A 16,313-nucleotide genomic window follows, 5' to 3' on the forward strand; every position below is an offset into this window, starting at 1 on the left:
CTCTCCTACCCTGCCCCTTACTCTCCTACCCTACCCCTCATTCTCCTACCCTGCCCCTCACTCTCCTACTCTGCCCCTCACTCTCCTACCCTGCCATAGTTTCTCCCTGACACATATAAACAGCACAGGAAATTCTCATTCCTGCCTAGTGTATGCTTCACAGCTCTGACCTGGGGGTTCAAGTTTAGCTTTGCCATTCATTCCTGTCCCAGATCTGCCCTTTGTACTTATGACTTATCCTAATTAGATTTTCAGAACATTTGGAGAGGAAAAAAATACTGTCTGGGTAAACAAATACTTTTTGAGTAGTAAATTTTTTTCATGATTGAACTGGCATATTTTGCACTTGGGTCATAGGTGAAGAAAGTTTCCATTTATCTCTTTAGACGGTTATCAGATCAGACCTGCCTTGGTATTTGTCATTTCTCATTACTCTGGCAGCCATGGAGTTGGGGAGTCTCCCAAAATCTCCATTGTCTTAGACAAGACTTATCCAGGTGTAGGAACAGATTGCTCATCGTTACCAGGCCACATCCACATTTGAAAGCAGTACAGGAATTGCAGGAAAATTTGATCCTTTGTGGCTACTGTACCAGTATTTAAAGTAGTGGTAGGCATCTGCAAAATAAACTGTGAAAAAGATGTCCAAGGACACCAGATTTAAGTTAGCTTTAGATTGGTATCATCACTGTGTACTAGGGCCCAGGAAGCCCATGACAGCCACAGTTTATTGCTGCTCAGAAATTTTCTTCTGTCAGCATAACTAGCTGGCTGACGATGGAAAAATAGTCTCTGAAGAAGTCAGCTTGTATTCATTATATTAAAAAAGAATCTCTTTTCTGTCTTAATTTCTTTTCCCATAGGTATTTGCTTTGTAAAATGAGCAGTTCTTATCACCACATCAGTGTTCTGTGTGTGGGACAGGAAGATTGAGACTTCACTGTTAGAGGAGCAAGTTGTGAGGATCTGTGGGGTATTGTGTGTGTGTGCGTGCCAGTATGTGTGTGTGTGTGTGCATATGTGTGTATGTGTGTACATGTGTGTATGTCATGTGTTTGTGTGTATATGTGTGTGTGCACATGTGTGTATGTATGTGTATTTGTGTTGTGTGTGCATGTGTGTATTTATGTGTGTGCCAGTATGTGTGTGTGTGTGTGCATATGTGTGTATGTGTGTACATGTGTGTATGTCATGTGTTTGTGTGTATATGTGTGTGTGCACATGTGTGTATGTATGTGTATTTGTGTTGTGTGTGCATGTGTGTATTTATGTGTGTGCCAGTATGTGTGTGTGTGTGTGCATATGTGTGTATGTGTGTACATGTGTGTATGTCATGTGTTTGTGTGTATATGTGTGTGTGCACATGTGTGTATGTATGTGTATTTGTGTTGTGTGTGCATGTGTGTATTTATGTGTGTGCCAGTATGTGTGTGTGTGCGTATGTGTGTATGTCGTGTGTGTGCATGTGTGTGTATGTATGTGAATTTGTGTTGTGTGTGCATTTATGTGTGTGCATGTGTATATGTATGTATGTATATTTGTGTTATGTGTGCGTGTGTGTATTTATATGTATGTGCATGTGTGTATATGTATGTATATTTGTGGGGTGTGTGTGTGTGTATTTATGTGTGTGTGTGCATGTGAGTGGTGATGCTAATAACCACAGACTTTGTACAGATCAAACAGTGATGCCGTCTCCCTCAAATAGATTCAACCTTTATTAGTTATATGGTTCTGCACGAAAGATGGTTTTCACTTTATCTGTGTGAAATAGGAAGCAATGTAAGGATTTTTGAGCACAGAAAAGCTTTTCTAGTTTGCTTTCTGTTGTGATAAAACACTCTGACCCCAAGCAACTTAGAAGGAAGAGGTTTGGCTTATACTTCCAGGTCACAGTCCATCACTGAGGGAAGACATGGCAGGAAATCAAGCAGGGACTAAAACAAAACCCGTGGAAGGACCCTGTATACTAGCTTCCTCTTCAACTCACGTTGACAGCTTTCTTATTCATTAGTCCAGTCTAGTGATGATGCAGCTGGATTCTCCAACATCAATCATCGGTCCAGACAGTGTCTCAAAGGCACAGCCACTGGTCAATCTGACCTGTGAATTGAGGTTCCCTCTTCTCATGTGACTCTAGGCATTGAGGACGAAGGCCATGCTCCAACTTACATGTTCTCAAGGCCACCCTGGCTTCATGGCTGGGATTACAGCAGTAATGATTAACATCGTGAGAGGTGAGAAGAATGCCTCGAAGGAAGAGACAGTGGCAGTACAGGATGGATATAGCATGTATATCTAGTGTACCTCAGTGTTGAGGGGACCAGAGGGTCAAGGATGATGTCTAAGCAGAGACATAGTGCTGCCATCAGTTAAGATGGGGACTGTGGGAAGAGAGTATGGGGTATGATGTGTCTGTGTATATGTATGTGAGTGTGTAAGCATGTGTGGGACAGGAAGATCGAGACTTCAGTGTTAGAGGAGCAAGTTGTGAGGATCTGTGGGGTGTCGTGTGTGTGTGTGTGTGTGCATATGTGTATGTGTGTCATGAGTATGTCATGTGTGTGTATATGTGTATGTATGTGTATTTGTGTTGTGTGTGTCTGTGTATTTGTATATATGTGTGTGCATGTGTATATTTGTGTGTATGAGTGTGTATGTATGCATGTGTTTGCATGTGTCTTGTATGTGTATGTCATGTGTGTTTGTGTGTGTATGTATGTCTGTGTGTGCACATGTGTATGTGCACGTGTGTGTGCTTGTGTATACATGTATGTATGTATGTATGTGTGTGTGTGTGTGGGTTGTGAACATGGGTACAATTTTCTGGTTACAAGGTCAAGGGACAAGGAACACAGACTTTGCCATCCTTGCATCCACATGGTAGAACTCTAAGGTACTAGGTTTCACAGGCTTTTAAAAAGCCTCTGCCTCTGGAGCTCAGTGCATTCATTCCCTTGGAGAACTACTAGCTCTGCTTCTGTTGGAAAGCAGAGTCCTTGGGAAGCATCCCTGTAATTCCTAAAGGGAACACCTGCTGGACCAGAGCTTCCTGCAGCCACCAATACTCAGTCAGAGCTCCCTCTTCACAGGACCACTTCCCTGTCCTTTAAGGTGCCTTCCACCTAGGGTCTCTTTGTTTCCCTTCACTAATGACTTGCCAAACCAGAATCACAGCTTCTCTCCCTTGCCTTTCTCCCTCTCTTGTTCCAGTGATAGTGGGGAATCTGCAGATGGCGCACTTGCTGCCTTCCTGCCTTATCTGCTTTTTTTCCTACTTAATCCGATGGTGAAAATTTGGTCTTTCCTGAGTTGCTCTGTTTTTTGCATATGTAAAATAAGAATTTGTCTACATTTGCCATATTAAGCAAACATTATCATTCTAGCATTTTATTAAAGAGCTGGGCAGGGTGTTAAGTTCCAAGTGGCCACAGTGGGGTGTTGGAAGCAGAGTAAGGGACCAGTTGCTGCTTTCCTGGTTTTTCCAGCTCCCCCACTGTTTGCCTTGAGCTCCCTGAAATGTACAAAATTTCTGGTGCAGAGAGTTGGGGACCCCTTTAGCAGGGAAGGAAGGTTATTTTTAAACTTAACTGTTCTCAGTAGGCAGTGAGGGTATTCTGGGTGGCATCTAGGAATTGGGATTTTAGAAAGGAAATCTTGGTGTCTGTAGGAGACAGAACAGGACAAGAGAGACCAGAGTCAATCAGATGGGTTAACTGAGGCTACGGATATGTATTCCAGTGCAGTTGAGGGCCTGAACCGAAGGAAGCAGAACCAGGGGTAGGAGCATGAAAGGGTGATTGATGGCTGGATCGCCACAGTGGGTGCGGGAAGGATGGGTGGTCACAGGGTGCTCTGGACCACCGAGAACGGAGCAGGAACAGGACAGCAAGGTGTTAATTTAATTACATATGATTCCTGTGCTGGGTGTGTGGGGGGGTGAGGAGGCACTGAGAAGGCAGGTGGAGAAACAAGGCATGCTGGTCAGGATTCAGAAACTAGAGAGAGAGGCCTTCTAGATGTTAATCTGTAAAAGCCATGGTGACTGAGGAGGTAAAGTAGGCTGCAGGTTACAGCCAACCCCAGCAAAAGTATCACACTGCCTCTCCTGAATTATCTTCAGAAATGTTTTTTCCAGGGCGTGTTTTGTGCTGGGAGTATGATAGAAGATAGTTCTGCCTCTGAGCAGGGTTGCAATTATTTTTCATTAAGGCAATGATAGCTCAGTGGCTGCTCATGAGATAACCAGCAGCAGTGGTAGAGACATGAGCATCCCTTGGGATCATAGCTCCTCGCTGTCTCAAAAACCAACCAACCAACTAACCAACCAAAAACAAAAAACAAAAACAAAAACAAAAAAACAAAACAAAACAAAACATAAACCAAAAACCAAAAAAACCCCATAGCTCCTCCCCGTGGCCTTTTGAAAACAGATTCACAGCTGAGACTGTTACTGCAAACTGCTTCATGGCTGCTAACTAAACTTTCAGGTGCTGTTTGTGAAGCTATAGAGTCACAGAAGGTAGAACGGAAGAGCTGTGTGCTGTGACCTTATGCGGGACCATGTTTCTTCATCATGAGGGGCAAGTTCTGTCAGTCATTTGTACAGAAGGTGGAATATGGCCTCTTACAGAGGCAGAAGTGGCTTCCACACTGTAGTCCCTCCTTTCTGGAACTCCAAGGGAAGCTGAGACCTGTAGTCTTTTATAATCAGGAAACGGTTTGAGTCTGAAAAGCCTAGAAAGGTGCAGGCAGTCAGTGTTTTGCTGCAGAGATGGGTAGATGCAGGCACACAAGTTCAGTGTTATGCTCTGTGGTGTACTTGTTTCTTAATTTCCTTTCAGATCTGTTCAATTTACTGAGCCAAATTATATAAGCCAAATTCAATGGTTTGAGTTATGTAGGGTTTTAAATCTCTTCTCAGTATAGCCTCCTATTTAATAATAAGGATTGTTTTTAGAAATACTCATTATATGGGTATCTTTTAAAAAGACATGCGAAGATGAAATGCTCAGTTCCCTCTGCAGATATTTAGTTAGGTAGTGGTTCAAAAATTTAGCTGCTACACCAGCAATTAAGGTGGGTGACAAACTTAGCTGAGTTCCATAGCTGCTTCTTGCTGTTCTTATAAAGGCATTGGCTTGTATTCCTTCCTCGGATTTGAAGGTTGTGACTCTCTTTCTGAAAAGTAGTTGAATAACACTTATAGAATCAAGTTAATCAATGTCCAAACTGATCAACTAGCTCATCTCTTCTTACAAAACTGGAGCCCCGTTCTGTGGAGAGCTGGGAGACAGCCTCCTGCCTTTAGGGGAGTGCTCCAGCTGGCTCACCTCAGCTACATGAGATGGGAATCAATCACTGGACTGCATTTCTGATACTTTGCTTTCCAGATCAATTACCAAGAATCTCTCATCTACAGGCTGTGCTGAAAGGAATTGCTTATGGAAATAGATTTAGTGTGTAATTTTATATACTCATTTAGCATTAATTCATTGGTTTTTTTTTTTTTTTGGCCAAACCAGAAAAAAATGATGAATAAGATTTTATAAGTATAAAATTTATTATTGTATACATTGTGAAAATAATGTAGGCCATTTTTTTTTCCTAGAGAAAATGATCTTGTACTGCAGTGTCGTGTTTATTTCCTGATATTTGTATAACTTCTTTTTCTCTTCACTTTGGCTGTGATTTCCTGAAAAATCAGTTTCTTCTTTTTTCTTTTTCTAAATTTTATATAATAATTTCCACCATGGGATTAGGCCTAAAATATACTATTTCACAGTGAATTTGCTTGGACTGAAACTAAGTGCAGTGGAAAATTCACATTTCATAGCTTCACAGTTTTATGTAGATTTGGGGGAACTTGGTGTTTAACCACCTTATGTTCATATCTATGTTTTTCATGACCGTATCTGTAAATCAGGTATGCCAGGGTTATCCCGTGATGTCATCTGGGGGTTAGCGCTCGGTCCACTGAACTCAGCTGGTCCATTAGGAAGAGCTACTGGATAACTGATTCTAAAGAACAGTTGGTTGGTAAAGGGTGGTGTCTCTTTGGCTCTGCCAACATGGTGTTATTTGCATACTTTCATTCATGACCAAATGAGCATTGACAATGTCTTTTTGCCTCTTATTTTGTAAATTTGGTAGTTAAGCTTGAGCCACCAGTGCTAAGGAGTGATTTGTTGTTTGTTTCTTAAAGGTCTCACCAGAAAACGGAAGACTCAGAGGAAAGCAGTGACGAGATTCTTGCTCGGCTAACATCTGCGGTAAGACAGTTACCCTACGTGAGGGGAGAAATAATGAGAGCAGGTCAGAGGAGGGAGGCAGTCTGGATACAGCTGCTTATTGTTGTGAAAGGCAAGGTACCAGCCTAGGGGCTTGACTGAACCCTGCTGTAGCCTTCTGCGGAAGGTATATGCAGCCTTCATGCTAAGCCAATAGCTCTCGGGCTTTGAAATCCAGTGTGACTTAACCTGCTACACGAAAGGGGAAATACTCTGTTTCTTTAGTCGGAAAAAAAGAATCATGTCAGGCAACAAAAGGTGATGACATTGTTTCTTAAAATGGCATTACAACATTGTCATTATATTTTGTAAGGCCATTGAAAAGAGTGGTTAGTGGCTTTGCTTGCTGAAGGGCAATTCATGACTGTTGTGAATGCTGAACGTCGATGCTAGATTTAATTAATTAAGTTAGTTTGTTTATTGATTGATTGATGATTGATTTGAGACAGAGTTTCATTGTTTATCTCTGGCTAGCCCAAAGCTCACTGTGTAGACTAGGTGGCCTTGAACTCTCAGTTCTGCTTCCAGAGTAAGGAGGTTAGAAGTATGGGCCACCATGCTTGACCCTGTGGGTGCTAATCCTTAAGCTCATTTGTGACAGGTTCTAAAAGTCCTAGGTATTTAAATCTTTAAACATTTGGCTTGGCCGTTTCTAACTTCCCTTGAGATTCTTTGTGCTGCATTATTACCATGGTCCTAGTTTGCTTCTCTTGCTTTGATCAATACCATGACCAAATGCAACTTGGAGAAGGAAAGAGTTTATGAGTTTATTTTTAGCTTACACCTTATAGTTGCTCATCAGGGAAGCCAGGCAGGAACTCAAGGTGGGAACCTGGTAGTAGGAACTGAAGCAGAGAGCACAGAAGAACACTGACTTGCTCCACCTGGCTCGTGCTCAAATGGTTTTCTTATATAGCTCAGACTCTGCCCAGGGCTGACACTACTCATAGTGGGTTTTTCTACATAAAATCACAATCAAGAAAATGTCCCACAGACATGGTACAGGCAAATCTTTTGGAAGCAATTCCCCAGTTGAGGTTCTTGCTTTCCAAGTGTGTCAAGTTGATAACCAAGATTATCCCTGACACCCCTTAATAAAATGCTAATTGCAGAAAAATCATGCTTGATTGGGTTGTATGTAAATGGAACTGTCTGCATAGAGTATGACACACCAGGTCTCTACCTGGACACAGCTTGGAGGATGAATGTTCTTTATTACTCTTGAATAAATTTAGAAAACTAATTTTGGACTTAATATGGTAAGCTTTGAAACATAAAAGGGAATCTTGACAGTGGCTTAGGAAAATACTTAACACACTTCTAAGTTAAAATATGGAACAAAAGGGAGTGCCTGTTTTATACAAAATAATAATTACCATCTAAAAACCAACTCTAAGTCTGATGCTGTGTTAAATATACCATCCGTGCATGTGTGTACATATTCTGCTAAGATGCCCAACAACACTGTGAAGTAGCTGGCACAATTTCTCTTTTATAAGTAGGAAAGCTAGTAGAGGTTAGTTAACTCCACTGAGCTAAAAAGAAAAAGAAGTAGAATTTCTCTTTTCTGTTCCCTAGGAGAAAAGAGGCTGTTTTAACTAGCTACTTAATTATTGCAGGGTGTCAGTTTCTTAACAGCTTCTTTTTCTGTTTGGTGTCTATAGTGGTTGAATAAGAATGGCCCCCATAGGCTCATATATTTGAATGCTTAGTTATCAAGGAGTGGCACTACTTGGGAAGGATTAGGAGGTGTGGCCTTGTTGGAGGAAGTAAGTCACTGGGGGATGATCTTTGATGTTTGAGAAGGCCAAGCCAGACCCAGTCTCTCTCTCTTCCTGCTGCCTATGGATCCAGATGTAGAACTCTCAGCAGCTCCAGCACCATGTCTACTTGCATGTCACCATGCTCCCTGCCATGAGAGCCAACTGTGAGCCAGTCTCAATTAAATGCTTTCCTTTATAAGAAAAGCAAGCCATGGTTATGGTGTCTCTTCAAAGCAGTAAAACACCAAAGTAAGACAGAGTCCAAGGCTGTGATGAAGCTCATTTCCCATTGGCTACAATCTATCCTCCCAGACTTTCTATCATCCTCTCTTGCAAAAAATCCTGTTTTCAGGCTTCCTCCATTTGGGTTCCTACTTTATGGATAAAGGAATCCAAATTTACTACTGTGGACTAGGTTCTGGTTTCTCATGGGTCTCTGTCTGATTTCTCTCCTATCCCTTCTTTTCCACACAGTTCTCTTGGGCAGTACTTGTTAGAGAGCCAGCAGGAGGCAGATCCTAATGAGAACCATTGTCTTGTCAGGCAAAGTAAAACCTGACATCCCATGAAAATCCAAAGGCGGCTGCTTGTTCCCATATTTTCCCTATGCTTGGGTACAGAGCCTCTCTCCTTTGCCATCTCTTATGGGACTCTCTATCCCCTTGGTTGGTATATTATTTAGTTATTTAGTTGGTATGTGTATGTATATGTATGTGTGTATATATATATATATGCATTTCTTTAATTCTCTCTTTGATAACCCAAGAATTTGAATTTGAAATGTTGGAGAGATCTCCTTTCTCAGTGGTATCTGAGCAGAGTGGTGGTGTGTGGCTTTTGCTGTTATCACAATTATTGCTTACTTTTATTTGTTTGGTGATATCTTCAGTCCAGCAATAACCATGTTTTGTTGTTGCTGTTTTGTTTGTCTGCTTTTTGCCGGAAATTTCACGTTGGTGCTGTTTCATGAAGCAGCTGTAGTACAGGGTTTGGATTGACTGCGTCTTTAAGGAGGTAGCATAGTAGAGGCCTGTTCAGCATGTAAGCCAAACCAGCCATGTTTAGAAGTAACCTTCACCAGAAGGTGGGGAGAGTGTAAGGATCTGTAATATTGAGTTCATGATATTGACCACCATGTGATCATTTTTAAATGCTTTGAGCAATGATATTTAAAATGTAAACACTTCATTTCCACTCACCCCTTCCTTTTTGAGGAATGTAGTTAATCCCCCCCCCCCCCCCCCCTTTTCTCCCTCCTTTTTTTTTTTTTTTTTTTTTGAGAAAACCTCAAAACTTTTAAACAAATATTTTTTTTGTTTTGAATTAAAAAAAAGCCCAGGATAAAAGAAAACTAAATGGGTACTTTAATTTATAGTTGTTGAGCGTGTGAAAGTTAATCCCCCCCCCCCCCCCCCCAGTGACTACACCCATCAGCTGGGGTTCAAGCCTTTCAATACATGAGTCTTTAGGGGATGTTTCANAGCCTGAGTAGGCCTGTTTATTCAGAGAATAAAAGTAAGCGCCTCCACACCCCTGAACAATTAAGCTTCTGTCTAGCTGACTCAGAATCATACACATCAAGCTACCGTATACTTTTATCTGTGGGAAATATAGAATTCCTATTTGGAATCCTCAGTCTGTCTCTAGTTCTTTCAGTGGTACTAGAGATTCTGTATAATTTGGAGAAGGGCCAGATAGATTGAGCTTTGAGAGGAGGCATCAAGTGAGACCCACAATGTCTGATCTGGGTTCGAGTACTATTAGCAGCAGTGGAGCTGGGGTAGAACCAGGGGTGGAGGGCTGGGGGACAGCTCAGGAGTGGAGACTGGGCCACATTTCTGGTGGTGTTTGTGTTTTCTAAAGAGCCACAGGGCTTGTCCCCTCTGTGTGTCCGTACTGTCTTCATCCTTCTTGAATGTGCAGAGGCCACTGGGCTTTAGAATGAATACCTCTGGGATCACTTGGAGAGAGGGATATAGTTTCTTCAGGTTCTGTTAAGTGGCTTTTTTCAGGGACACCTCACAAGCATGCATACTTTTATACTATATGTGTATTTACATATATACTCATATGTTGTATGCCTATTGCACATCAACTCTATTTTCTTCGTCCCGATAACAGGTCCCTGTACAATACAGATCTCAGCCCACATATAAACAGCTTCAGAATATTAACTTCCAGGGTCTGGAGAATGCCTCAGTGGTTAAAAGCCCTGGTTTCAGAAGACCCGTGTCTGGTTTCCAGTATACACATGGTGGCTCCTACCATCTGGTACTCCAGTTCCAGGGGATCCCATGCCCTCTCCTGACCTCCACAGGCACCAGAAACAGACATGGTACATACAATGGCATGCAGGCATAACACTCACACATATAAAATATTATAAGTAAATATTTAAAAAAATGAATTTCTAAATCATCATCTCTAATTCTAAAGAAAATGTCTGGCCTGTCTGGATATGATAATCTAGTGAAGTTCTTCTTCTGGGGACTTGCCCTGTGGAAGCAGGACACTGAGTATTGTTTCACTGACTGTTGTTAGCTCAATGTCCTCATCTTATTTCATCTATTCAAAGACTTGGGATATAGTTCAGTAATAGAATGCATGCTAAAGGCACTCTGTTCAGTCTGCAACATCTCCCTTATTAGAAAAAAGACATATGTTCAAGCTGGAAATGGTAGTGCACACCTGTAATCCCAACACTTGGGAGGCAGAGACAGGAAGATTAGAAGTTTGAGGCCAGGCACACATAGTGATTTGAGGCAAGTCCAGGCTGTACAAAATTATCTCAAAAAGCAATTTAAAAGAAAAAAAGAGTGGTGGATATATATATATGTGTGTGTGTGTATGTGTGTGTGTGTGTGTATGTACACATATATGCATACATATAATATACAAATGTATGTGTATATATACATATATGTGCATATATTTGTAATCTTTAATCATGTGAGATGTGAGTAAAGCTTAGTAATGAGTAAGTTCCTTGGGAATAGAGGAGGAAGGCCATGTGTGTGTTTACACATCTGTGTACTATAGCATTGTGTATGTGTGTGTGTGAAGGAGGGTTCAAGATGAGGATAATCACTGTTTGATAAGAGTGCACATAGAAAGTGCAGACTTTGTTCATCCACAAGGAAGAGAAATAAATCATTGAGCTCTCGGTCTGGACATTGGCCACCAAGGATTTGCTAAGGTTGCTTCCTGTCTTCTTCTGTTCTGTCTTCTCTGGAGACGTCTGAGGAACTATAGAATGTGTACCATACAGGTTTTATAGTGGGCTACTTCTCTTTACCGTGGTTTAAATAGAACGTCTTATAGTTGCATACATGAAATGAGGTTTTGCCATACTTAGGTCAGAGCCACACTGTTGTATAATATGACCATATGTATAGGAGGGCCAGGAGACATGAAAAAGTTAGAATTATTTATGTTCTTTTGGTGATGATAGACTAAGGTAAATTTTAAATATATTTTTGTCTTCTTATATTGGTGGCAGATTAGGAGAGAATAATATCTTATGTGTATTTTTGGTAGAAATAATATACATTTTTTTTTGTTTGTGGATGTCAGAATGAATGTAAATCTAATAGCTACCATACTATGGTTTCTCTATCTTTTACAGTTTTGTTTCATTACTTGATATTTGGATATTTCAATTGAACATAAAGACTTCATAATTAAAATAAAACTTCTTATAAAATTAAAAGGTGCTCAGAATTAACACTGAAGTATTTATAATTTACTTTATCTCTCTGTATGTGTGCACACATGCCTATTCCTCAATTAAGAAGCCAAGCTTTTTAATGTTCAGTCTGTACTACATTGGGATTTGTTGTTATTGAAGAGTTTTGTATCTGTTTTGAGACAGAATCTAGTGTGGCCCAGGCAGTCCTTGAACTCACTATGTGGCTGATATGGACCCTGAGCTCCCAATCTTCCTGCCTCCACCTCCCAAGTGCTAGAATTATAGATGTTCATCACTATACCCAGCTGTGATCGGTGTTTATTGCTCAATGTTTCCGTGGCTAAAAGCATTACCTGCAACACTTACTATGATTCTGAGATTTCATAGCCTGCACATTTATCATTTTCTTCTCTATTGAACGTTGTGGTTATTTTCAGTCTTGAGCTATTACAAACTACACTAAGAGGAATCTTTATTAGGAAACATTTTTTTTTTTCCCTTGCTGGTACTGAGGCTTGACCCCAGGACTTTCTTGGCCATGCCATACTCTGCCATGGAGTCACATCTCTAGCATGATAGGGGAAGTTCTTTTGAAGAACCTTTTTTTCTGATGGTAGTCTATTAGTTTGTTGTTGATTTATGAAAACCCAAATGGGGAACAGGTAAGAGACTAGAAGAGGCCACTGGTGTGCTCTTTGATTCAGGATCCAGCCATTGCTTTCTCTGTGTTGTTGCAGTTCATGCTCACATTGCAGGGCATGCTATCATTGCACTGGAGAGAAGAGCATGAGAGACAGACGTTATTGATCACACAGTCAATTAACAAGACATAGGAAGCTGGGAATGGAAGTATTCACTTGTTGTTCTAGTGCTTGGAGGCTAAGGCAGGAGGATCCCAAGTTTGAAGCCAACTATGCTATATATGGAATTCTTACGACTTGACAGAATGAGGCCTCTGGGGAGCATTTTAAATAGCACTTTAACTTTTAACCTGGTAGAAATATTGGTAAATGTGGCTGTCTAGTTTGGAAGTTAATTCCGATGGCTTTTCAGGTTTCCTGAGGCAAAATAGCTTAGGGCATGTGTTACAGATTCTTATACCAGTAAGCAGTCAGTGGTGAATGCAGAACACTGTGGAGGTCACTGGGAAAACCCAAGGTAGTCAATCAGGGCTTTTAAATGATTCCATGTGGTGAGGGGCATTAGGAGGGACAGGGTAAGTGACAGAGAGAGCAGAGTCATGTTTAGAAATAACAGCAGGAGCATAGGAGCCCAGTGGTGTTTCTGTTAACGAGCAGGGTGTGTGGCCCTGGAAAGAGTCTTCAATCTAAGGTGGGCACAGTGACTGACAGATGCAGGGGGAGGAGTTGAGAGTCTACTTAGGCAAAAATAGGTACTGAATCTCCTGAGAGGATTGCAATGTGTGTAAGAAGCTTTATCTGTTGGATGGGTTAGAAGAGGAGAGAGAATCGGGCTCTTAAGTTCACCCAGGAGACTCATAGAGAATCGGGCTCTTAAGTACACCCAGGAGACCCCATAGCCATCTTGCTTTCATTAAACTCATTTCAAGTCAATGGAACTAATCTGAACTGTGTCTCCACATGGCCAATACTGCAGGTACCTTAGTAAATAGAGAAAGCCCATGCTTCTGTTTAGTGGAACAGAAATATGTTTGGTTTCTTCAAGAAAAACATATATAAGGAAAGAAACCCTTAGAAATTATCTTCTCTTTTTACATATTGTGCAGGCTAATTTTATGTCAACTTGATGCAAGCTAGAGACATCTGAAAGGGGGGAATGTGAATTGGAAAAGTCCATGCATAAGATCCAGGTGTAGGGTGGTTTTAAAATTAGAGATTGATAGGGAGGTCCCAGCCCACGTAGATGGGTTAGTCCCTAGGCTGATTGGTGGTCCTGGTTCTGTAAGAAAGCAGGCTGAGCAAGCCATGAGGAGTAAACCAGTAAGCAGCAACCCTCCATGGCCTCTGCATCAGCTCCTGCCTCTAGGTTCCTGCCCTCCAATGATGGACTATGATGTGGAAGTGTAAGCTACACAAACCCTTTCCTCCCCAGCTTGCTCATGGTCCCAGCATCCCATCAAAGCAATGGTCTTCCTAACAAGGACAGATACTGTCAGTGTCTTCACATGTCCATTTGCATCTAGTACCAGGGCTCCACTCTTTCATGTAGTACGTAGCATCTCCTTGCCCCTGATCCAAGCCTGAGGTGACATTCTCATCTGTTTTTCTACAGTTCTTTCTGCACTCCTCCCTTCGGTTCCCCACTGTGCTGTCTCTAAATGAGGCTTGGAGAGGCCTTGGGGGTCACATGCCAGCTTAACACTGCCCTTCTTTGCTGCCACAGTGAAGATCTGGCTTCAGCTCTCTGCAAGAGCCATGGAAGTGCTTCGGTCAACACTGGATCACGTGTGGCCTCCTGCTCCATGGAACTGTACATTTTTCATTTGCCCCCTTCCCCATAATTCCTCTTTTTTCTGGATCTGTAGGACCCAACCCTCAGCCGCTTGCTTCTAGTTCCCTTCCACAGGAATCATCCCACCTTCCTCGTAGACGCATTCTCTAAACGACTTAATAGCTCCCCCTCTTTGTTCACCTTGGAAACATGGAGTCAGGTGCTGCTTGCTGAACTTGAGAAATGTCTCCTGACCCAGCACAGGACCACCCTTCTCTCTTCTGCTGTAGCCCACTGTGTCCCCTTTGCCAGACTTCTTGATGTGTTCAAGCGAGCAGATCCTTTCTCCATTAAACTCGGGGGAAGTCAGTCCCTGACATGATTGACAATGCATGAATTTGAGGGTTGCTGTCTCTGCAGCATTCCCCACAATTCCAGTGAAATAAATGTCCTTTGTTGCTCCCGGCTGAGTAATCAAGCCTCCTCGTGCTCCTAGGGGAGCTGCAGGGCTGAAACTTGTCAAATGGGTTTGAGAATGTAACACCTGCCCTTGGCACTGCTGAAACTCAACCACAGGGCAGATCTCATCTGATACCTGTAATATGAATATGAAACTATGCCTAAGACTGTCCCAGATCAAGTAGAAAACGTGGAAATTCCAGTTGACCTTATGCCAATCATGGAGAAATTAAAATACCATCCTAATTTGATTTAGACTAAATTTAAGGAATAAAATTACTACTTTAATTATTTCCTGGTGGGGAGGTCTTAAATATATTAACACCTATTTTTTTTTAATGAAGGTATGACTGGAGAGTCAGCATAAACACACGTGAAGTCTGAGGCTCAGAAAAATGAGCAGAGAAAGATTAAAAACTATAGGGGCTCAGCTTTAAGAGCACTGGCTGCTTTTATAGAGGACCTGAGTTTGAGTCTCTGTACCAATGTGACTGTCTGTATTTCCAGTGCTGAGGAATCTAACACCCTCTCCTGGCTTCTGAGGATACCAGATACACACATGGTGCATAGCCATATGTACAGGCAAACATATATGCATAAAATAAACAAAAATTTAAAATCTTTTAATAAAAATGAAGATGTTGAAATTGTAGTTCGGTAGTAGAATATATGTTTAATATGACTGAGGCCTTAGGTTTGCCCCCTGATCACCTCCCCCACCCCCCACAACCGAAGGAGGAAAGGAAGAAAGAGTGAGAGAGTGGGGGAAGGAAGGAATGAGTGCTGAAGTTATATAAAACATTTAGAAAAACAATTTCTAGAGTCTTCTAACAAAACTGCTCATTAACACAAAAGAATCCCATGGAAATTATGTTACCAGCATGTTTTGGCTAATCTGTTAAAGTGTCTGGAGAGGCCACGTGGTTGTTACTGCTCTGCTTTATGGTGTGAGCCTGGGAGAGTGGAGCCTAAAAGGGGGCTGAAGTCTCAACGCAATAGCCAACTTTATTCAGAGCATCAGTTGATAATTCTGCAGGAATTCTAGCGGTTAAGCAAGGCAGAATGAGCAGAATCCACATGAGTTTAGGTTATATACACTCACGGGCAACCCATGCTTGGAAACATTTTTGAATGACCAAAGCAAGCAGCAACGTGTAATCTGAAGCAAACATGTTCCTATTTACTATATCTGGGAGGAACACAAAATCCATGTCATGGAGGAACAGAGATTACAGGACTCTCGTCTTGTTTACTTGGCGTTTTCCCACAAGCTCTCAGAAATCTCACAGGGCTTCATTCATGGACAGTGTTCCAGGGGTTATGACAGAACCATGAAAGAAGGATAGCACAGTACATGAATCCAGCTTGTTCTAAATCATCTTCCTACGAGTCACAGAACATTTTTCAAGAGCTCATCTGTACTGTTACCATATCTCAAGCAATGTGAAGGTAAAATAAGTCAGTGGGATTTGGAACAGTGCCCTGGTTCGTAACAGGTACAAACAGAAGTGTGCCATTTGTTGCTTTGTTATTTTCTTTAAAAGTTTAAGTAAGCTCCAGTCGAATCACGCGGGACCTGAGACTGCTTTGGTTGGGGAGGGAGAAATCCGGCCTACATAGGGCCACAAGCCTCTTCCGGTCAGAAAAGCACCGGGGTAGCGAGGGCGCAGGGTCAGCTGACACTCGCCAGCTACCCACAAC

At 41.8% G+C, this 16,313-nt stretch overlaps 1 protein-coding gene across 1 annotated transcript in view; it reads left to right on the plus strand.

The window, feature by feature from the left end:
- The window catches only part of Rapgef5 (Rap guanine nucleotide exchange factor 5), a 194,075-nt gene that overhangs the window by 19,307 nt on the left and 158,455 nt on the right, over positions 1 to 16,313 (plus strand). The window contains exon 6 of the mRNA XM_029484349.1: positions 6,206 to 6,272. Within this exon, the coding sequence (XP_029340209.1) occupies positions 6,206 to 6,272 (67 nt within the window). The remainder of the gene's footprint in view (positions 1 to 6,205; positions 6,273 to 16,313) is intronic.

The sequence above is a fragment of the Mus caroli genome, chromosome 12, assembly GCF_900094665.2.
Source record: "Mus caroli chromosome 12, CAROLI_EIJ_v1.1, whole genome shotgun sequence".
Lineage (NCBI taxonomy): Eukaryota > Metazoa > Chordata > Mammalia > Rodentia > Muridae > Mus > Mus caroli.